The 24680-nt window shown below is 40.5% G+C and overlaps 1 protein-coding gene across 2 annotated transcripts in view; it reads right to left on the minus strand.

Annotated features, from left to right (window-relative positions):
- Positions 1 to 1316: 1316 nt before the first annotated feature.
- LYRM4 (LYR motif containing 4) overlaps positions 1317 to 24680 on the minus strand; it is a 98755-nt gene continuing 75391 nt past the window's right edge. Inside the window, exon 3 of one of the 2 annotated variants that reach the window (XM_076330490.1) lies at positions 1317 to 1680. In XM_076330490.1, coding sequence (XP_076186605.1) covers positions 1618 to 1680 — 63 coding nt within the window. In that variant the 3' untranslated portion in view covers positions 1317 to 1617. The remainder of the gene's footprint in view (positions 1681 to 24680) is intronic. The other variant, XR_012994663.1, reaches the window with a different exon arrangement.

The raw sequence follows: 24680 nt of genomic DNA on the forward strand, positions 1-24680 counted from the left end.
TTTAAAATACAGAATCTAATGTATTTCACCTATTAATTAAAAGCCATTTTAATAAAATGTTCACTAAAAGCAATTTACATTGCAATACTTATACACCTAATATGAGGAGAATTGTTACTGTATTTGCTTTTTATTTGAAAATGAGAATGGAGGCTACATTTGTAGTCTCGGGTACCCGTCACAGTATCTTATTCTGTACACTATATTGGTAATGGAATGTATTACTTTACATTTCAATCTAACTGTACAAAATTATAAAATACACTTTAAATGGTAGTGAGGAATGGGAGTTTGTTCTAAATTAGACACTTTGTCTATCCTCTGCTTTAATAATGTTATCACACAGCATGAACAACACAAAACAATAGACGTTCTAAACGAAGGTGAATTTTGGGAAGCAAGAAAAATAAGGGGAGGTTTTTAAAGGCCACAGTGTCATGGAACTAGTTTTGAGTTTCTGTTTCTCTTCTTAAAAAACCCCACAACAATCCCCTGAAAAAAAAAAAAGGAAGCTTTTTTCTGTATGCCATTAAAAAAACTTTGCACTACTTACTTTTTCTGCAAATTTCTAACGGGAAACAAATTCAAGCACAGCAATGACTTGAACAGAACCTGATCAAAATTTTTGCTTGTTTGTTTTTTTTTTTAACATACTGTCTTAAAAGTATTGACTATTCTACAGATTTAATAATAAGCAATAAAACGGTATACTGGGTGTTCCACTTTTGCTAGGCAAAGCTTGCTGCCAATTCATGACTTACAGCACTTGAGTTATTGTCATAGTTAGGTTCTTGTTCTGCAAAATTCAGGAGCTTTGTGAAAAAGGGAAACCTTGCATAAAGTGATGTGGTGCCTTCTGCTAATAGCTGCACTTCAACAAATTTAGAAAAGGACTCGGTAGTGAAAATATATTTTAAAGCTCCCGAGCCCTGGTGATGCAAGTCTTACATTCTGCTATTTTGATCTGTTAATTGTTAAAAGTAGGATGAGACTGGTTATTAACTCTTGGAAACTAAAGAAAGAAGTAGTGAAATTTTTATGTTGCCTCCTGAAATGTCAAGGGATGCTCTTTAAAGAAACCACACAATGCAGCTTGTGATACTTGTAAGTATCACGGTCCAGGAGACGAGAACTCTGTTCATCTCTGGTTTTAATATTTAAAATGGACTACGTATTTAGTCATTTAATTCAGATGCTGTATGTTTTCAAATGAAACAGGAGCAATAAGAACTTAGTAACTGGGTGAGGGGTTTTAAATCCAACACATCTTTCGTGCTCAGTGAGAGAAGAGGTCAGCAGCAGAACAATCTATCTGGTTACAGGTAGCTCAATGAAGTTTTATTGTCAACGTAGGGCAGGAACTATTTCATCACATGGGACATAAGCAAACAGATTTCAAGACTACCTTACATGCCATTATAAATCACAGCAATATATTTTAGAACATGTGAAACATTAGAAAATAGTACTTTGGTTGCCAAAAACTGAGTCTCTCAGGCATTTCTTTTGCTGAACAGAAAAGCTCAGACATGTGCAGTGAGTTTACGCATCTGTATGTGGCACTGTAGGATGTTGAAGATGGTCCAGTGTTGCTTCAGGATCAGAGTCTTCTCATAGCTATGTGTTTCCTGGACTCTCAATAACCAATTTCTGCGTGGAATACAGTTGGCCAATAGTAACCTGAAATCAAACCAAAATATCAGAAAGCCGAAACTGGAAAGTAAACAGGCTATAATTTCAGCTTCACAAGAGAGATTAAAAGCAAACCAAGAACTGAGTAGCCAATATAGTAAGCTTTTTCATAATGACATTTTTCTTTCTATAAGCATTTTTTTGGTAAATTGTACTGGTATCAGCCTAGACCTTAAGAAAAATAACTGATACGTAAAATATCTGCATACATAAAATCTTGAAATAGTGACATTGAGGAATACTGTTCAAAGGCTCATATTAAAAGTTAACATTAGAAGTTACTACAGAGGAAAAGCAAACAGGCTGCGTGTTTAGAAAAATGGAAAGGTGATTACAGTGAAAAATAAAAAGATGGATATAGCCAGCAGATATTTCTTACTATGCTTTTTTGGCTGGAGAGCCTAGATATAAATTGCATGGTATGGTATTGTTTTCCAGTTCCTTTGGAACCCTAGTTTAATTCGCCTTGCAAATGGTGAAAACAGTTATACAGTTAGTTCAGCAGTAACATCTTACACAGACTGGAACTGACCTCTTGTTCATGAGATGGTATTCACACCTCATATATTTGTGCTTTCTATAACGCAATGAGGAAATGAAAAATGACAAAAATGCAACATTGATGCTTTGATTCCTCTTGTTCTTTAGTACTTTCTATCATAACATAGGTAAATTGTAGTCAGATGCGCAGTTGGCGACAGTCACACACAGCTCTTTGCTTAACAGTTGAGATGTGGAAGGAAGAAGTTCCATGCAAGTAGGTTAATGTAAACAGGAGAAGACACATTTATTTTAAAGGTATGAATTTTGGAGTCTAATTTTTAATATCTGTTACGCCCTTTCTCACCCCTACTTTCTCCCCAAGGCCTGGGTACACAGTAGCTCTGTGTCCTTTTCACAAAAAAAAAAAGTAATATATTTATAATTATGGAATCAGGACAAAAAAGGCTTGATGCTTAATTACACTAAGCACAATATTAGAATATTTAGTATCTACAAATTTACTAGAATTTAATACTGCACAAACTAAGCCTGACAGCAAGTCAGGCTCTCAAAGTAGTAAAAAATTAGGGAAAGAAGTTTTTCAGCATTTTTCATTTGCCATTTTTGAGGGGAAAAAATCCTGGCAGCTCTTAAATAACAATTTCTCATCTATGCCCACACTCACATAAAATGTAAATAATATTGCCTTTTAGGAAATGGACTATTTCATCTTGATAAACAGCCTTGTCTGAAACTTGTAACGCATTGATTTTAATCTTGAAATATTTATTACAAGGGAGGATTTATGAGCCATTCTTAAAGGAACAGAAGTTCTCCTTGCCAGCAAACATTCCCCTCGTTTGGCACTCAGAACTAAGTCAGTTACAGCATATGAACAACTCTGATGATTTTTGAAATTACTTATGAAGTTATGTTGCATACAGAATATTTAAAACAAAGGCCGTACACAACTGTGGCATGTGTTACCAACAGCTGTCAACAAGCACTACTTATCAAAGAGAACTCGCTGCTCTGGGTTACGTGGCAGGCCATACACTTTAGTTGCTGCCTTACCACAAACCATACTGTAGCACTTAATTTTTGTATACTGTGTTTTGGAAGCCCAAAGAATCTTTAATCCTTTCCCATACAGCAGAGCAAATTTAATGGGAGGCTCAGAGGGATTACAAAAATGCATTTTTTTTTTTTTCTCCACCAACTGGGGAGATAGATGAGGCTGAGTACGTGACTTCTCAGTCAATCATATTCAGCCGGGGCAGATGGCTTTGTAGGAGAAAGGTACGAGCTGTTGTTTGCTGTCCCTGTGCCAAAAGGTGGCATTATCTACTGCTGTACCTCTTGACTCGGACGCAATAAAATCGTAGATGTGTGCGTTGACCTGCTTCCTTAGTAAACCACAGGCGTGCACACATTTCGGCAAGTGCGCAGCCACCAGTGCTGTGCCGTCTGCCTTTGCTGGGCTGCTGCAGCTTGCCTGCTCCGGTGCCTCCCTTCCAGAAGCTATGCCATGACGTTTTAAGCTGAACTTTGAAACGTAAGGATTTTTTTAAACCGTTAGCCTTGAATTTCTAACATTATGATCAAGCCTTTCCCATGCACTTCAGACAAAACAAATAGACCTTCCGTTTATAGCTGCTGAAAAATTCACATCTATAAACATCCACTGCCTCAGCAGAAAGACTGCACCAGTATTTACACACTGACACTCATTAACCCTCTGAATCAAAACAGTGTTCTTACAGTGTCCTCACTGATGCTAAGTCTAAAGAAAGCACTTAAGCAGCAAACATCGCTGCGGATCATTCTCCCAAATTAAAGACTTGAGTGGCTATCCGTTGGGTTCTTTTTTCATCATGTGTGTTTGCAGCTTGTACGCTGCACGCCTGCTCTTCTGGTAGGTGGCTGGAAGCCAGTGCAGAGGTCAGTGTCAGGATATTTTCATTACCCGCAGGAAGCTTCCGCGGAAAAAGGCTCTACCATTTGCTCGGCAACTTTGTTACCCAGAATTTTATTTACCTCTGTAAGGTAGCACATTGCAATTAAATTCTGCAGGAAAGAATGCACAATAACGAACCGCTTTGTCATCAGGAGAAGACAATAAATAGAACTACAAAGGCTGCTTTTCAGATGTTACTGAATTATTTGATGTTTAAATTCTGCCTGCAGAATTATGTACTTGAAAAATAAGTCTGACAAGTCCAACCCTCAAAACCTGACAATTTGTCCTTGTTCAAAGACTTAGTACAAGTCTATACGGTCAGCTTTTTCGTGCAAACTTGAAAAGATGCCTTCCATCTGAATCCGGGACAAGACTTAGGCTTTCAGAATGGGATTTATCAGCAGATGTAAGTGAGACAACAAATGGGGAAAAAGAAATTACTGAACAGTAAGCACTGGTCCGTCCTGTAACCCAACCATTAGGTGTTTGTGTGTTCACGTGGAAACAGTATTTTTCCTTGCTCGTGGCTGTCACCAGCAATCATGGGGAGAAGCCACTTTATGGAATCTTTCACCACTACTGGGAAAAAAGCAAGTAGGAGAGTTTTTCCCCAGATAACAGAATATCAGAGATGTGTATGGGGAGGTACAGTAAGAATTAAATAGTAGAACTAAGTAAGAAGAATTAAAGAAGTAGAATTAAATACTGAAAAAAAATCCCGATGTCCTGAAGACATTAGAAGAATATGCTATCACCCTAAAAATTCAACAAATCCAGTCAAATTGCCCACTCTCAAACGATCTAAGGCTGGCCAGTGCCTGACTCTCGGGGACACCTGTGGCAGGTGAGCAGGTTATGTGTAGCTTCCATGCCAAGCCATGGAAGAGAGACAACTGCAGTGGGACAGTGGTGAACTGGGAGGTAGCCTGAATCCTAGAGGCTGCCTTCCTATCTGACACAGCTAGCGGAGTAGATCCTGCAGACCCATTGCCCCTGCTTGCAAAATACTACTAGAAGATCTTCTTCAGCTGTTGAAGGTAAGTGGCATGTCTTGTGGTTTTTATCGATACGAAGATTTTACTTTGCAGCTCAGAGTTGAGGTAGAAGTGACTGCTCCTATTTCTGCAGTGCTGAAAATAAGGTGACCGGGTTTAAAAAATTGTTCTAATTTGCCTCGGTCATTTTAGAGTGCATGGCTCTGCTCTGAAAAGTATGATGGCATCTTTCCTTGACAGCTCTGTATATATTCAAAATGTCTGTCCACTTTAATAACCACCACATTTTTCCCTCCTTATTTGTGTTGGCTCTGCAGTACAAAGGTGGCCAGCCATCTCTTTTTCCCATGTACTTTACAGAATTGTAATTGCATGGTGAATAACCTGTCAGCTCTAACAAATCCTGCTGAGCCCTGATGAAGATATTTTCTCACTGTCACCGAACTACTCATCATTATCTTCATGCCAAACCTGACAATCTCTGAACTACTATCTACCTGCTTGGGTGAGGTCTCACTGACAAATTTCAATGTGAATGCCCTGAAATTACTCAGGTAAGTAGCTAGGCGGCAGACCTGAGGAAAGGCGATGTCCAAAAGGAAGTGGCAATGTACAGCCAAAGTGTACACCCACACGGGTGGATCTGAAGAAGGATGTCCACAGCTTCAGTAAACAAATGCAAAGTCAAAATGACAAGAAACCTGGCTTGTAATATCTCTCAGCAGGATGGACGCACGAGAAGGAAAGACAACAATTTAGGTCTCAGCCCTTGAAGGAATCTCAGCACCTTGCACAGCTGGTGACACATCTTGATTGAGCTCCCCAGCACACAGAAACTTCATCTTCCTAACTGCAGTCAGGGTATGTTCTTATGTAAATCAATGCAATATGACTACTAGACCCTCATAATGGTACTTTTACCATCGCTTTCTAAGCTAAGTCAATAGAAGAGTCATACAGAGGAGCTTCCCTTCTCTGTCCCTTCTATGTCTCACCCCATTTGTAACACAAATAACAAAATTAACAAACAGTGTTTGTTTATTTAATAACTCTCCCCTCATTTAAATATAGTTTCTGGAGTAATCTCTAGGGAGCAATTTTCTGCCCTCGAAGACAAACCAGCCCCAGGGATTTTTTCATGCCACTGTTTATTTTTCGATGACAGACAAAAGCAGGAGTGGCCTAACGGGAGATGGTGCAACACTCTTTCTCTACGTAGAATCACCTTATTGATAAAGACAAGGCCTAAACATGTGAAAGTGCCACCACAGTATAGGAATATGAAAACATCGTACGACAGCAATTCCTTTAGCTCTTAATTATTTAAAATTTGATTTCCCAAGAGGGTCATCACAGGAGAAGCAAAAAATATTTCTTGTTTTTCTTAGAGAAATGCAGATGGTAACTAAAGTTGATGCACTACAGATGGTTTTACATATTAAAAACATTTACAGATATAAAAATATATATAGGTTGTTACATATATACATGCATAAATATATATAAAAATATATTAAAAAAACAATCTCTATATAAACATAGCCATCTTCTCTCTTTTGTTGCAAATTTGCTTGCAGGGAAGAAACCATTGCCTTATTACAGCCAGGAATCACATATAAATACATGCATTTCCATGGTTCTTTATTATGGAGAAAAAGGCAAAAGCCTTGTTTATTAATATATCTATACCATACACACACACACACATATATTTTAAATCAGATTGGTTTGTCCTGTTGCACCTGAAAAGTTGACAGGTGTATCTCACAAGCACACTGCTGAATCTTAACTAGGAAGAAAAATCCCCGATGACACGGCAGTCATATCACATATACTGCTGCTAATCTTGGCCTCTAACACCATATGAAGTTGCCCGTTCCTATTTTCTTGCACTATGATTATAAAATGCATATTAAGTGAATGCTGACAAGAACAGAAAGGTACAAGAATAATGATTACTCTTAAGAGCCAGCAACAGTGTTATAAGTTGTTTACCTACTATCTTTCCTGTTGGATGACGCCAACCAATTTGCAATCCTGTTGCAAATGTAAGTGAAGCGGTTATTGTTGTTAAGAAGCATTATCTTTTTTCCCACGCCCAAAGTCAGATATGCTATACACAGCACACTTTGTCGTAAATATTCTTCACATTAACTAAAGCCAGTTTAATGTTTTTTAGATTCATATGGACAGCAATTTTTGAAATGATCTTGTATTGCAATAATAAACACACCGATGTGGTACACAGTAATTTAAAAAACTCAGACGGAACCAAAAACTCATCAATAACTGTTCAGTGCTTTGCCAAATCTTTGTGTTGGTATTAAATGCTGTAGCAGCTGCCTTATTTATTTTTGCTTAGGAAAGAATGTTGAAAAACTGCATTTGGCTCCTTAAATATATAGGTTATTCCAGTTCTTCAGAGCTGGAACCAATATGGAAAAAACTGTATGATTTTGGAGACATTTCCCTTACTTTCAGTGGTTCCATTTGTCTACACAGGAATGGGAAAGGAAGTGAAAGAAAGCACGGAGCTGAGAAGTTAGAACTGTTGTATATTTTACTTCTGCCTGTGTCTTGCAAACGCTGTTTTCTTTGTTCCTTTGTGTCAAAACATCTACAGCCACTGCTACCTGAAGCTTTGGAAAAGGCAGGAAAAATTAATTTATAGCTATAATTTGGCTTTCACTAAGTAGGAAGGTGTGAAGTAAAGTAAACCAGCTAATAGGCGAGAATTTATCTGAAAGTTATTTCTCTTCGTAATGATAAATTATGTAATTTTGTTAGAACCATATGCACTGTTACCTTGGTACACCTTTAGTCAGCCTATCAGAAGCAGGATGACATATTTATTTAACGCTCTTATTAATTTATTCTGTGGGTCTCCCTGAAGAGATACTCTTCAGTGAAACAAGCAGAGAATCATATCTAATCCAGCAATGGTTAACACATAAAATACTGTAAGCATATACACTCATGTGTATTTGTATATGATGATCTACAATAGCAAGGGATTCTTCTTTTTAAATGCTGATTATTTCTCAGTTAAGACAGCCTCTTTTTTTTTTTAAATTACACAAACATGCTATTATCCTTACAGACAACATGGGCATGACGGACATGGCCTTTGCTCCAAATAGCTACATACTTGATATAGCTTGAAATAACAAGTAATGGTCCTCAACAGATTGGACAGCCAAGTGGACAAGATCATGTGGTCCTTCAGTAAAGTCACACTGTTTCACTTCTCTCATTTCCTGCAAGCCTCTTGGCCTACAGAAAAAAGGAGCGTGACAAGGAAAATGCCATCTTAAAAGTACGCAGGGCCCAACGGCAGATGGCACAGGCAGCAGCCTGCTGCAAAGGGGAAGAAGCATCCCTCTGCAAAGGTAACCTTACAAAGATGTCAGACAGTGGGTCAGGTCACAGGAAAGCAAGCAGTGACTGAGTTTGGGCTTAAACAGCCAGGCGAAGGTTTGATACAACACACGTCCAAGGAAGAAGCAGATCTGCAGAGGTAACACTGACCCGCTGTGATCTTTGCATGCTTTCAGCATCCTGGCAACCTCCAGGCTCCCACCTCTGCTCTCTTCCTACTTGTTACTTGCTAACGTATTTCAGCATCTTGCCTTTTCTCTCTCGTTTACCTCCACAGAGCAGCTCAAACTCTCCGGAAAGCCAAACACAGAAGAAGCAGGTCCTCTAAAGAGTCAGTCCCATGTGGGTAAAGGGGAGAAACTTAATATAGGCTGATCTCTTCTCAACATAGCATGCAGAAAAGAAAAATCACTCAGTTAAGATGCTGAGTGTGGCAAGGAAAGGAATACAAAACATTAGTACTTGAAAATACAGAGACAAAGACCTGGATAACATTGTGCTGAGTGTGGCATAACAGGTACTCGAGTAATGCTGAGACATTTGGTATGTAAATGCCCAAACCATTCACAGAGGACCCTATGTTTTGTAGCAACTACATAAGCAGAATTCATCAAAGCCAGTAGGAGTGCCTGCCTTACTTTGTCAGTAGTATAATACAACAGCCACTGTCACAAAACACACATTCTGCTAAATGTCCAGGAAAATACTGTAATGTTTGTGTATCACGGATAAACTAACTCCACAATACATACAAAGACTAAATTGTCATTATAAAAGGAAAATATTTCACTCCTCAGTGTCCTCTTGGTTCACTAATTGTGAGAGACTTTTGGAATGAAACACTGAAGGAAATTTAGTCCTTATAGACAGGTATAAACAAATAATAAATACGCTTACTGAGAAGTAATTTCGTAGCACTAACAGGCTTTCATACTGTGAACTACTGCAGAACTAAAATGAGCTGCCACTTTACGCTTGACAACAGAATTTAAAGCCCACCTTTTACAACATTTGTATTTGAAGTCAGATGCTAGAAATGCAATGTACTGAAAGAATCAACTTCAGCCTTACTTCTCATGTAAACTGGGGAACGTGGCTGCTGGGAAGAGCTGCAAAACAGTTACACAAGGATGTATACGGCATATTTGTAGGTTAATGTATTTCAGAAAATTACTTACCCACCTGTGTCCTCCCCCTTTTTTTTTAATAAAGCGCATCACCTTCTACATCTATCCTCCCTCCTGGTTCCAGAAAATGTCTGCAAAATTTTTGATTTTGTCCCAAACCACTGGAACTTAGAGAAAGTTCCAGAGACAGCAAATGGCACATGGACTTTTGTGTTTTTAACTAAGATTTGCCTGTCTAAATGATGATTGTCTAAAGCCTTGAAAAGCTTGCATGCTTTATCTTCACCATATTTTTAAGTGGACGATACATAAAGTAAGTGCAAGGCATCAAAGTACGCGCATTGGGAAAGGCTGAACTTCAGGAGCTCGGACATCTTGAGACAGCAGGTACCAAGGTACTAAGGACTGAAAAGCAAGACTGGCTGGCTGTAGTCCTGGGAAAATGCATCTGAGGGTCTATGTACAAGAAACATGCCAGAGAATATGTCGGAGCTCACCCAAATCAAAAGTAGTTCAGGAGCATGCAAGCCCAGTGTGGTGAGAACAGCCAAAGTCGATGATTCTTCAATGAAGAAAATGCTGTCAGTGCAGTGGCACAAGGCAATGCAGATTGCTCTAGAAAATGCATTTGGTTTGGCAGCATGGAAAACCTTGGTCGCCTGCTGCCTTTGAAGCCAGTAGCTATTCTGATCCCAGCTGGGCCTGCCCTTGCTTCCATTCAAAGTTCATACCTGTAGTACCTTGCGTGGCGCAACAGTTACCCATGCACATTCGCTACACCTCCACTTTGATTTTTATAAACAAGTTTTCACAGTATCTGCAGTACCAAAGCACGTGACTGCATGCACACCTGCAGTAATAACTCCATGAGACAAATGGTAAACAAGTACACAACATGTATTATGCTGGAGGCCTCTCCAGTGGGAGCTGAGGGGACACTGCTCCTTGCAGGATCCTGCCCAGTATTTTACAGAAAGTATCTACAGGTAGCAGAAGTACAGAGAAGTAGAATTACTCTCCGAGCTCAGATCTTAGATTACCTGCTTAAACAAAAGAATTAACTGTAACTAGTAGGAAAACTGCAGCAATTAAGACAGGTTGACACAGTCACCTACTACAGAAAGATGCACCATAGAAGTCAAATACTTTTCCTTTCAAGCAGAACATACTTGTGTACGTCTGGTAAGGCAATACAGTATGTAACTAAATAAACTTGGATTTGTGTTTTTATTTATTCTGAATCTTATCCAAAACACCAAACATAAAGGGGAAAAGTTCAGGTGACTCAGAACTGTAACACTGTTTATCCTAGCAATTTAAATTTTCTGTTTTGTTAATGGCCTTTGAGCCACAAGAATATTTTTAAAAAATGCATTTTTATCTGCCACTGAAGCTGTATTTTGGGAGGTGAAAGACAGTGAGCTGCTGAATTTTTACATGAATGGATGTTAGCCACAGTTTAATTATTTGGGCGATACGTCTGCTTCAAGACTCCAGACTGTCCTTACCGAGATTCCTAGTGCTGGTTACAGGATGGCACCAGGTACGCTGCATTTTGTAAAACTGCCAGGTGCTTTAATACCATTTTAAAGTAGTAAGGCCTTTCAGCATTTTGGGGGGAAAAAAAAAAGTCAATCCTGTAACATATTTTGTCACCGAGGATGAGGAAAAGGCTGAGGTACTCAATGCCTTCTTTGCCTCAGTCTTTAACAGGCAGAGCAGTTATCCTCAGGGTACCCGGCCCCCCGAGCTGGAAGACAGGGACGGCGAGCAGGATGAACCCCCCGTAATCCAAGAGGAAGCAGTCAATGACCTGCTATGCCACCTGGACGCTCACAAGTCTATGGGGCCGGAAGGGATCCACCCGAGAGTGCTGAGGGAGCTGGCGGAGGTGCTCGCCAAGCCACTCTCCATCATTTATCAGCAGTCCTGGTTAACAGGGGAGGTCCCGGACGACTGGAGGCTTGCCAATGTGATGCCCATCCACAAGAAGGGCCGGAAGGAGGATCCGGGGAACTACAGGCCTGTCAGCCTGACCTCGGTGCCGGGGAAGATTATGGAGCAGTTCATCTTGAGGGCGCTCACAAGGCATGAGCGGGACAACCAGGGGATCAGGCCCAGCCAGCACGGGTTCATGAGAGGCAGGTCCTGCTTGACCAACCTGATCTCCTTCTATGACCAGGTGACCCGCCTAGTGGATGAGGGAAAGGCTGTGGATGTGGTCTACCTGGACTTCAGCAAGGCCTTTGACACTGTCTCCCACAGCATTCTCCTAGAGAAGCTGGCGGCTCACGGCTTAGACAGGTGGACTCTGCGCTGGGTCAAAAACTGGCTGGACGGCTGGGCCCAGACAGTTGTGGTGAATGGAGTTACATCCAGTTGGCAGCCGGTCACGAGCGGTGTTCCCCAGGGCTCAGTACTGGGGCCGGTCTTGTTCAATATCTTTATCGATGATCTGGATGAGGGGATTGAGTGCACCCTCAGTAAGTTTGCAGACGACACCAAGCTGGGCGGGAGTGTTGATCTGCTCGAGGGTAGGAAGGCTCTGCAGAGGGACCTGGACAGGCTGGATCGATGGGCCCAGGCCAACTGTATGAGATTCAACAAGGCCAAGTGCCGGGTCCTGCACTTTGGCCACAACAACCCCATGCAGCGCTACAGGCTTGGGGAAGAGTGGCTGGAAAGCTGCCTGGTGGAAAAGGACCTGGGGGTGCTGGTTGACAGCCGGCTGAACATGAGCCGGCAGTGTGCCCAGGCGGCCAAGAAGGCCAATGGCATCCTGGCCTGTATCAGAAATAGTGTGGCCAGCAGGAGTAGGGAAGTGATCGTGCCCCTGTACTCGGCACTGGTGAGGCCGCACCTCGAATACTGTGTTCAGTTTTGGGCCCCTCACTACAAGAAGGACGTCGAGGTGCTGGAGCGTGTCCAGAGAAGGGCAACGAGGCTGGTGAGGGGTCTGGAGAACAAGCCTTATGAGGAGCGGCTGAGGGAACTGGGGCTGTTTAGCCTGGAGAAAAGGAGGCTGAGGGGAGACCTCATCGCTCTCTACAACTACCTGAAAGGAGGTTGTAGCGAGGTGGGTGTTGGTCTTTTCTCCGAAGTAACAAGTGATAGGACGAGAGGAAATGGCCTCAAGTTGCGGCAGGGGAGGTTTAGATTGGACGTGAGGAAAAATTTCTTTACTGAAAGAGTGGTGAAACATTGGAACAGGCTGCCCAGGGAAGTGGTGGAGTCCCCATCCCTGGAGGTATTTAAAAGATGTGTAGATGAGGCACTTAGGGACATGGTTTAGTGGGCATGGTGGTGTTGGGTTGACGGTTGGACTCGATGATCTTAGAGGTCTTTTCCAACCTCAATGATTCTATGATTCTATATACACTTTTCCAAGACATAAGACACAGAGAAACTCCTTTTTTTCCTGTCCTTCAAGAAGGCTAAAACCAAGGATTAAACTTAATTTTATATGAGGAACAATTTACTTTAAGGTTCCAATATGTCTCTTTCTCTGCGCTGATGTTACCTTACACACACCTCAGACGTGATTACAGGCTGAGCTTTTCTCTGTGCACATTCAAATTACAAAATGAAATTTGAAAGAGCAGAAATAACTAACAATTTCTCTTAAGAAAATACATTTGTATTTCCAAAGATAAATTTTGTATTAGATGTTTTTGATTCTTCACCCAGAAAGGAGCATCCCATCTATGTAAATACTTACATGTCAAGTCCCTATTGCAGTGTTTAGCTGATCTGTAAGCATATAAGGAAAGGAATAAGTTTTTATTTTTCTGCATTAACAAGACTTCCATTTTTGACAAAATTCTAACAGATTACTAAACTACAGTCATCTGTTCCTGACAGAATCACAAAAATAATTTCCTTGTTTATCTGACTTTCCCTGATGGAGGATATCCAAGGATTTCTTTTTTCTTGCTCAGCCGTCATTCTCGGTTTAGTATCTCCAAATCCCGCACCTGAAAGTGACCCAAGCTTCAAAGAGCTTTTTTCTTTTTTCCCCCCTCTTTTCAAAGAGTTCCAGTGAAAGCCGTACAAAACACACAACATCCTTACTCTCACACACTCAGGGGAACAGACGTAGTCCCTTTAGCTCTTGGGAATCAAAGGCATCAGCATTTGGAATTTCAGCTGGAAAAAAGCATTGCCTGGACTGTCTACACTCTTCAAAAAGCTGAGTAGGGAGCAGATGAGAAGAAAGGACATTGATGTTTTAGGACCGAGGATGGATTTGTGAATTTCAGTCAGGGTTTGTGACTGTGAGTTGTCACTTGCCGTCCATTGTATCATGGATACTCTGAGATCAATTCTCTGGTTCAGCTCGGTTACCAAACCAACACCCCAGTCAAAAAACATGACTCTGATCGACTTTATTAAGCAGTCTCCGTGGAGCCATAACTGCAAACACAGTCAACTGCTCTGTCCCTCTTGAAGATACTCCAGGTGAAGGCAGGTGGACTTCTGCCTTCCTACAGCCTCTCCCCCAGGGCAGGAATCACTACCCCTGCTTCTCAGCATGGGGGCAAACGCCCCTTGCAGCACCGCACCGAGCTGAATCCAAGCCCTCGTGCTCGAACCTGCCCAAGTTTAGGCCAGTATCCTGCCATCAAACTGCTCTCCAGCCAGCAAGCTCATGCTCAGTCAGTTCCATACATAAATGAGTTAATTTGCCAGTGCTCCTCAGCCCAGCCCTTTTTACAAACACTAAGAATTAACAAGGGAGAAAATAATTATTTGCAAACCCTCCAGCTCTTGAGCAGGAGATATCTGTGTTTGTGTGGATATAGGGTATAGCTTACATTAACTTGTTTAATTGGAATAAACTATAGCAGCACTTTTTTCTTGTTTTTGGCAAAGATAAATTACTGAGTTTAGCACAGCTGGTAAGAGCTAATTCTGTACAAAGAGTTCTTTTCAGTAGTGTGGGTGGCAAAACAGTTTCAGCAACTGGCTTAATTAGTTCTTCCTTCTTTGCAATAGCACAGGACAGTTCGCAGAAGGAAAAAAAAAAAAAGAGTAACAGAAGACGTGGTATAAAATAATCCTGTTTGCTCTTCTGGTTTTGCCAATTCTCCCTTATTTAATGTCACACTAAATGGAGGCTTGCCCTGGCATTTCCCAGTGCAGATTACAATTAGGAGTGAGAGGTTAGCACTTACTCCAAATATAGGCAGGGAGCAACCTCTGTTCCTCTGCACAGGATGAAGTAGAGCATTCCTCAAACAAAACACTCCGGCCAAAACCAAACAGCACAGCAATGGGAGTGCCACAGAGGGCTTTCCCCTCAGCAGAGCTACCATACGGCTTGTGGGTGGCTTGTTTAGCAAGGACTGGGAAGCCCGAGCTGCTAACGAGACCCGCTCCCCCGGGCAACCTCTCTGACACGGATCATTTATATGACAAAAAACAACACGAGTACCAAGTACAATCATTTCAGCTTCACTGCTCCCAGTGTACAGCATGCCAACTGCTGTGTAATAACCCACTGCGACAAACAAGCGCTAACTTTAACACACCGACACCTTCCTTTCCATATGAGCTGGCCAAAAGAACTCGGGCTCTTCCACCAGCACACGCATGGACGTGCAAACGCTCCGCAGCTGTCAGCAAGACACAGCTCCTACCAGATAAAAACTGGGCTTGCAAGATCCACTTGACCTTCTGAATGTCAGTGAGATAGAGGGTGAAAGGCCAGGAATGGCACAGATGTTTGTATTTACCTTCATTATAGGGCATTTGGGAAACAGCTGGAAATTTTTTCTAGTGGTTTTGTTTTAAATAATGACTCTGGAGCTGTACTTGAGCAAGTTACAAATCTATTTAAAAAACAATCCAAAGTGTTACAAGCCATTACCAATGTTTCTCTTTCTCCTAACTAGACTGAAGAAAGGCAGGATTATGAAAAACTTCTGTTAGGAAAAACTGAACGTGCAGGGGAAAAACATATTAAAACTGAAGGAGTATTTTATGAAGACAAACAAAATAACCAATTAATGAGGAAACTCTCCAGCTATCTTCAAGAAAAAGCAGGCAGTGAAAACTGCAAATAACAGTGTTTACCTGTATCTACAGTTTCTGGTTTTTTTGGAAATTATTTTTGTATTTGCCCATTCATTTCCTTTGGCAGCAAGTGGAAGACAGAGGGTTATTCCTACAGATAATATTAGGCAGACTGATTAAAAACAAGAACCAATCAAAACTTCTTATAACTGCGCACTGCTCATTAACGGTATGAGCTGCCTGATACTGAGAATAATATTTTCTAATACATGCCTCTCTGTAACAGTTGTTAGAAAGCCTATGGAATTTTGGTCCTTGGAAGGTTGTTGATGAATCTTGAAAAGACTGTTTAAACCCACATCGGGGGGGGGGAAGGAGCCAATTAAAGGGAATATATTGAATCTAGGAATTTGCCAGTGAAGAATCCTGTCAGAAATAATTTCTAATACAACACTTTCCAGTTTTTGTGGCTTGTCAGCTTACGTATTTCTTCGTTTTCTTTCCATTTATCTGTATAAAAACATTGAAACAAAAAGGGAAACTGACTGACTGTAGACAGAAAACAATGAAGCTACTTGCACAAAAGCTACGAGGGACATAAATGGAAAGCAGAAATTCCTCTATTGTCTTTCAGTACTAATCATCTCAGAGTTACTTTTAACAAAAGGAGAGCAAGATTAACTGGCAAGAGATTAGAAGCAATTCTTTAATATATCTAATGTATTATGTCCTTTAACATACATATGCATCCAAAAAATATATTGCTCATTCTATGCCAGCTTGTTTATTTTGCTATTTAAAAATAACGTATAAACCTTACATATAAGCCCGTATACAAAAGAAAACTCCCTTTGGGAAAGAACACAGTAAAGTGAGCCAGTAGATGGCATTGTGGCACTTCAAAAGACATTCCAGAAAATTCCACTTAAAAAACATGCAAGCCTAAGTACTGTGTTTAACCACTTACTGCTTAACCAATGCAGTATTTGGCTCCTGCTCAATGCTACACATGCACAACTGAACAAACAAAACTACACGATGTAGCTGCACTGGCATACTAGCCCTGAAACAAATCTTCTCTGCTCTGTATGCTAGATTTACAATCCCAGACTTGACAAGATGATCCTTATTTGGTGACTAATGTCCCATGAGCCACGGCCATCAAGGGGATACCAGAAATGATGCGATTAGCTGAAAAATATTTCCTAAAAAGTAATCATATACGAGATGTTACAATCAATGCAGATGATACTATTTCCTGTCATACAGAAACTACTGCGGAATAGATATTATCTGTTAAAAATAAATTTCTGGAGTATTTTATGAATACTCCCATTCTCTTTCAGTTAAACTGCTGGTATGCCCTCACAGCTAGAGACGAGAAGACTGTAGCAACCCACCAGTTTCTTGCGCAACACAGCACTTCTCTGCATCACTAAAACCACAAAAATTTGAAACCATTTTGCAGAACTCAACGTACAGCAAAACTCAGGAATTTATTTTAAGAATTATATTCCATACACAGGCAAACTTATTTAAACTGAAGTTAGAGTTGCAATTATCAGTAGTTTATCTGCATGCTACTTTATAGATAAACCTGCTTTACCTTGACCAGCTCTGAGCAGGGGGTTGGACCAGAGACCTCGGGAGGCCCCCTCCAGTCTCAGGTATTCTATGAGGCTTATATATCAATGCTCCTCATGATATTAGTCTTTAAGAAAAGGTTTCGCTGTGGTATTCGTTTTGTCAGGAATTTCTAAAAATCCTTGTATCATAACAAAAAACTTTCAAGATAGTGTAATTGAATCTGCCTACCTTAAAGGTTCTTAATTAAATTCAGTAGTGCGCTCTAAGTGTCCAGTTGTATATATTCATATTTTTTCCACGTCACTTCTACTAGAGCAAATTAAAGCAGTCTAGTTTTCCTGATGGAGAATTTCAACTTCAGGTCTCCACTGCCTGATGGGCTAATGCTTGGAGTAAGAAACAAACAAGCAACCAAAACTTCATCCACCAATTAAAATAATAGGTCAAATATTTTTGCAAATTTAACATGTGTAAAAACATCATGCTCACTTGAACGAAGCTGGTTTTTATATGTGGAAATTCCCTTCTTTTAATTTATAAGTAGCTTTTAAAGACACAGAAGAATACAAGAAAAATGTTGCTTGCATCCCCTCATGAAGTTACGAGCATTACTGTGAATGTTTAAATATTAAAAATTAATGCCTCCTTTCTGGAACGTAGGTGGTCAGGTTGGACTGGAGCACCCAGGAGAATAGGGGAAACAGTTCCTTCCTCTTATCATCACTTCTTTCTAAGTGATCCCATCTGTAGAGGTAGATGACAAGTGTCACAAACCCCAAAGCATTTCAAAGAGAAAAGAACAGCATAAGAGAGAAGAGAACATGTGCACTGTGGTACTAGATCAATTCAAGGATCCATCTTTTCCAGTATGTTGTCCCCACCACCGGCCACCAACAGTCCTTCAGGGAAAGGGAGCATGAATATGACACACATGCATACATCCCTCTGCTGGAATGCCTCCTCTGCTTCCAGTGACCACAAATTTTTGGGAACTTCAGGGCCATGTAGCTACAACCATACCACCATTTTAACAGACTTGATTAATTTGTCTAATCCCTGTTTGAACACATCTACCTGCTGGCCTCCCCAGCATGCTGTGGCAATGAGTTCTACCATATAAATGTGCACTTTGTACTTCTTTTGAACTCTCAAAGCTTGATGGCTGATCATTTTGCTTAGACCTTGTAAAACAGTAAAACCAGTAAAAAAAAGTCACTTAATTTTTATTTTCATCAGAAATAGTTTTCTCTTGGGAGAGCTTTCATGTGGTAAGTTCCTCATGGAAAGATTCCTTCCTTTGTGTACAAATATCCAGATACCAGGAAGGAGGATAACAGCCTACACCAGAAGTACTCAACCAGCTAACATCCATGTGGTCAGGAGCAGAGAAAGCAGGACTGATAACTGACATCATTTCTGAACAGGCTGGGAGAGCACCTTGACACCTGCAACTGATCTGACAGTAGAAACCAGTTCAAGTAGGAAAAGCTGGCCTGACTGACTGCTTTTACTATTACCAAGGCAGAGTCTTTCAGAGCGTCCAGCTGTGTCTAGTTACCACACTGGTTCAGAAAGTCCATGGTATTGGAGTGGACCCTTGGAATAAATACAGCGTGACCTTGTGTGGTGAACTCCAGAATGTGGTGGCTCACAGGCAAAGGAAAGCATCCTTCACCATCTTATTTATGATGTGTATTTGGTCTTGTATCCTGTGAGGCTTGGTGCTGGGGACTACCACAGAACCAGCAGGAAGATGGTACTGGGTCACCCGATGGTTTTGCCTTCCAGGAAACTCACATGCAACTTAAAACTGTTACAGGTCTGTCTGGTCTGCATCAAACTGTGATTTGCAGGGGACATCACTTATGTGTCAGTGAGAAAAGAAATTTGGTTATTTTCTTCTGTTCATCGGTTACCCTCTGCTATCATGAGAGTGCTTGACGAGGAAGGCAGCCTGACCCATACAAGACAGACACTTTTTGTGGCAAGATTTGGCCATTTTGCCCTTGCAACTGAATCCACAGAATCCAATTTCCTCCCAAACAGTTCATCCAAGTGCTTGAACTTTTTGTCCTTTGGCATACTCGTAAACATTGATTCTTCACATGCAGCCAGGGCTTCAACAGAATCAGAGTTGGAGCATATGCAAAAGTATTAGTACTCTGATCACCCCAGGTGGTATTTTCTCAACCCATTCAGTGGCTCCTGGTGTAGTGGCCAGCCGCTACTAAACAAATCATGCTGTACCTAGTATTTGTTTGTTTTAGAGAATGGCAATTATAGCTAACCCCAAAGACAAGAGATTTTTTGAAGATGACTATTGTTTCAAAATCCACATTGTAAACAATTGGTATAAATTACTTTTGAATTTTTTTTTAAATGGGCTTGGTGCTCATTCACCAGAGCTGAGGACATTGTTTAACCCAGCACCAGTCAAAGGGGATTTTCTCAGATACTAAAAAAAATGGTGACAACTGCGGTTGTGCCATAGACTTTCATTGCTCTTCCAGACCAAAATTATAGTCAGAAAAAAAATACTTGCCCTTACTTGCACAGACATAGGGAAGATTTGTGGTAGACTTCACACTAACATAGTCTGAAGTTTTCTCCTGTTGTTCCACTGCTTATAGGACTGGTAACTATTTGTGAAAGAGCGACTTCCTAAACCATACCCACCTACAACCACGGAGCATCTGGACCAGGCGGGGAGCTCAGTCTTACGGTTCCCTCAGGTTGGAGGCTCCCCACTGACAACATCTGTCCAGAAGGAGAAACAGATGGCCAACTTCTCCAGACTTTTCTGCCCACCTGACCTGATGTTCTTTACACCAGTCACTTGGGCAGATTTAAAACAGGCTGATAAAATCCCCTGGGTAAATTAGAGACTTAATTATGTGACGATACTTCTTGGTGCTAAATATTGGGCTTAATCACTGGGGCTCTCTATGCACTTTCACTAAAAAAGCAGACCGACAGAAAATGTATTATCCCCAAGATACTACATTTGCTAATTTGCTGTACAATTCCAGGGTTAATTGACAACTTCTTGCCATTTCTGAAAGCAGTTTGACAGATTTTTCCAGGCAGTCTGACGCTGCCTACAGCAAATCTATGTGAGGTACTGTTGTGGTTTAACCTCAGTCGGCAACTGAGCACCACACAGCCGCTCGCTCACTCCCCCCCCAGCCCCAGTGCGATGGGGGAGAGAATTGGAAGAGCACAAGTGAGAAAAACTCGTGGGCTGAGATAAGAACAGCTTAATAATTGAAATAAAATAATAATAATAATAATGATAATACAAAAAGCAAGTGATGCACAGTGCAATTGCTCACCACCTGCCAACCGATGCCCAGCCAGTCCCCGAGCAGCGGCCCCCCCGGCCAGCTTTCCCCAGTTTATGTACTGAGCATGACGTCACATGGTATGGAATGTCCCTTTGGCCAGTTTTGGCTGTGCCCCCTCCCAGCTTCTTGTGCACCTGCAGCCTTCTCAGTCGGTAGAGCATGGGAAATGAAAAAGTCCTTGACTAGTCCTTGACTGCTTAGCAACAACTAGAACATCGGTGTGTTATCAACATTGTTCTCATCCTAAATCTAAACCACAGCACTGTACCAGCTACTAGGAAGGAAATTAACTCTATCCCTGCTGAAACCAGGACAGGTACTATAATATCTACTGCTCACAAGTAAAAGAAAAAGCTCTCAACTCAGCAAGAATTACGTTTCTTAAAAAAAAAATTTAAAAAAATCTTACAAACTGGTGCACAGGGTCTTCTGTAGAAATCAGCATTTATAGACTAATATTTCTCCCTTTGTTGCAAGCTCACAATCCAATCAATAGTTACATTAAAATATATCAGCAAGGAAAAAATGCAAAGAAGAAGTAGTCAGCCAACTAGGAATTTCTTTAAACTGCAAGCATGCAAATCAAATTTAACTAATAAGTTAAAATTTTCTAACCTTGATTTTTGAGCATGTATATTCTTCGCTCCATAAACTCATTCTTTAACTGCATAATTAGTTATAGGAAAATTCTTTCAAGTGACATTTAAACCATTTTCCTAAGCCTAGTAGGCTTTTACGGCATTGTCTACATTTGTGCTGGTAGTAACTTCTGAAGCTGCCAAATCACTTTTACAGCAAAGATACGAAGTTCTCACAAGCTCCTACATATACCCGGCAAGCACCTACAGGAGAAAACCAAATTAACAGCTTCTCTGGAGGAAAGGCTACAGCTTAAGTGCAAGTCTCTCTTTAGCCACCAGAGAATCAATTCAGGAGAGGGAAGTTGTAAATGTTTCAACTACAGGGTAAGCTTACACAAGACCTTTTAAGTGATGAGAGAACCACAATAATCGAGCCGTGAGACCCAACAACACAGAAAAGCAGATTTCCTAAACTGACATGTCCACAAACTGTCTTTTTAAAGTTCAGACAGGACAGACCAGCAAGCTACCACCAAATAAGGGAAGGTACATTCAGAGTCACCACTGACTCCCAGGTTCCTCCCCATGCAGTGGCTAGATACCTCATCACCTACCTTTCATTACCGGTCCCCACTTCCAGTGCCAGCTAGAACTACCTTCTGCTGAACGCAGGGCAAAAGCCACGCAATGCAATGGTTGCAAACTGAGGTCACTCCTTTCCGGCAAAGTCACACTGTAGCTTGTCCCACCGGGTGGCAAATACCTGCCCATCTCTCCCTAGTTTAGATAGAAACCCTGTAACATGTATAAGTTGGAAGCACCCACCACAACAGTTTGTGTCTCACTGTGTTACTTTTGTCCCAGCTGATGGTAAGGGACATAAATTCAATTGTTTTCAGTCACAGTGGGAAACGTTGAATTGTTAAAGGATATTGTAAGAGACGGACTAAAACTTGCCCTAATTACTACAGCCTGCCTGAGTCAATATGCAAGTGTTACAAAACTTCCCATGCAAACCGAGGAAGTTAATCTTAGAAACAAGAATGATAAATACTGTGCTTTCATCAAAAAATGCTTTTTCTTTGAACTTCTGATTAGGCAATAATAAGGTATTAACCATTTTAGGGAGAAACTTTCTCGGGAAATACAGTGATAACACATTTATAATTTTCTGTGGCTTAGATGTAATTTGACAGAATTTCTCCTTAGGTCCCCCCTTTCCCACCACCCAGCTAAACTCTGATGCCTTAGTTCTGCAGCGATGCCAAGTTTCCCTTTATTACAAAGAAGGGCAGAACAACTCCTTAAGTCGTGGTCTAGTTAAAAAAGCACAGAGCAAAATAGTCTGAGCAGATGCAATGTTTGGATTGGCTCATGTTAGATTAATGAGTTTTCTACTTTATGTTTTTATACCTGAAAAGTGAATGAATGTATTTTCAGTCTTTGTCTTACTCTACTTTCCTTTAAAAAAAGGTGCAGCCCCTGCACACCATACAGCCCTGAAGAAACCCTGCCAAAGAGGTATCACTCTTACATAAAGGATCTTGAGCAGTTCGTTCATGCAAGAATCCGGTCCAGGAAGAAAGCAAAGTCAGGTCACTCTGGATCTGACAGCAGGCCCTAGGGTCTTGGGTATGGGTTTCTAAGGTAAAAGTCATTCAAATGCATAGAATAAAATGATGGTGTTCAACAGTGTCCAGTGTCCCACCTGCAGTCACTAGTTTCATGGTAAGGGAACTGGGGGAAGGGAAGCTATTTCCTAATGTGATAGCAAATCATCACTTACAGGTCTGTTCAGTAACACCCCTTGAGAAGGCCAGAAGCAAGTACTAGTAGGCCACAGCTAATTTAAACAAATAAAACAAAACCAACACCAAACATTAGTCAATGTCAGACAAGAAGAAACCATCTTTTGGAGGGTAAAAAAATACTGGCAAAAATTGGCAATAAATTAGAAATGATCCATTATTTTCATAAGAGGCAGGAGCTTTCCATCTATTTCAAAACAGAGTAAGACACCATTTACTGCTAAGTCAAATGATGGGAAAGAAAATGCTACATATGAATGCCCAGAATTTTAACACACTGCATTTGCTTTTATATCCATAAAGGACCATCTCTGCACTGTTAAACGCTGAGAACATCATTTTTACTGGATGTGTTTTGCTTCTGCTTTAAAAATATAAGAAGGAAAAAAGTCCCTGGCATAGACATTTGGTCTCTTTGTGCCAATAATGCTAGTCAATATTAGCATGTAAGTTTTTAATGATTCACTATACTGTTTGATTATCCACTCCCCAAAAACACCTTAATTAGCAGAAATATTGATTTTACAATGTTCAGTCCTACAAGCTTAAGAAATACGAGCCGATAAACCTAGTCCTGAATAATAAAAAATTAAACTGATATAGTAATAAAATTGTAACAAAGGGAAAACGTCCTCCTGCATTTAAAATGAGTTGCAGTAGATAACATTTTAAATAATTTTAGTTTGAATCCTGCTGAGGCAATCATTTATGGAGTGCTGCCTTGCCAAGCAAGTCACCAAGTGCTCCTTGAGAGGACGTGGTTGTACTGTTGCCACAACGTACTGTCTGGTTCAAAATATTTTCCCTGATGTATAATAGAGTCATAGCACAAAGCAAATGGTGCCAAAGGTCTAGCTGACAAGCTTTTCCTATCAAGGAGAAAAGCCACCTGGTCCAAATTCAGGTTTTAAAAAGAATGACAGAAAGTTATTGCTTTTTCATTCAGCATACAAAAAAAATCCTGTCAACAATTTTTTTGAGATTTTTATCTAATAAAAATAAACTTTCTCCTTCTCTTTCATATGAATAGGAAATTCTGAGCATCTTTTCAGTCTTAGAAACCATAGCATAGTTACAGGCAATGGACATATGTTTGAAATAGCAAAAAGAACTCCACTCTTCATAACATTAACTCTAACAGATAGACTTTAAAGTCTGAAGGGACAAGCATAATATGTCAATATTACCTTCTGTTTTAAAGCAGCCACAGTATTGATAGTAATTTCCAAGATAAAGCTGTAACTATTTAAGCTACAGAACCTTGACTTCTTTTAAATTCTGCATGTGCACCAGTGTATTTGAAATAAAATGTTAGCCACCTTCTATAATAAAAGATTAAACACTCTCATTAAGTGTCCAGAATGATCATTTAGTGGAAGACTCTTGTCACTTCATATGTTTTAGTAAAAAAAATAGACACTCCCCCACAAACACCCCCTCTCTTCCTCATGTCTTTAAAGGACCAACCTGCATTGCTAGGTCAGGACTCATAGAAAAGGAGGGAGCAAACAATTTTTAAGTAAAAAAGAACACATTTTAATCCATTCTTCCTTGAAAGTAAACATATCTTTCAGGAGAGATAAAAAGCATGTCTTAGCTGTAAGTAAGTCCTTATGTAAAGAACTAAAGTAAATAACTAAATCCTGGCTAATATTTGACAGTTGCTGCCTTATGGAAACACTGAGATCTGCAAGGACAGTGGCAGAATGA

The sequence above is a fragment of the Aptenodytes patagonicus genome, chromosome 2 (assembly GCF_965638725.1).
Source record: "Aptenodytes patagonicus chromosome 2, bAptPat1.pri.cur, whole genome shotgun sequence".
NCBI lineage: Eukaryota > Metazoa > Chordata > Aves > Sphenisciformes > Spheniscidae > Aptenodytes > Aptenodytes patagonicus.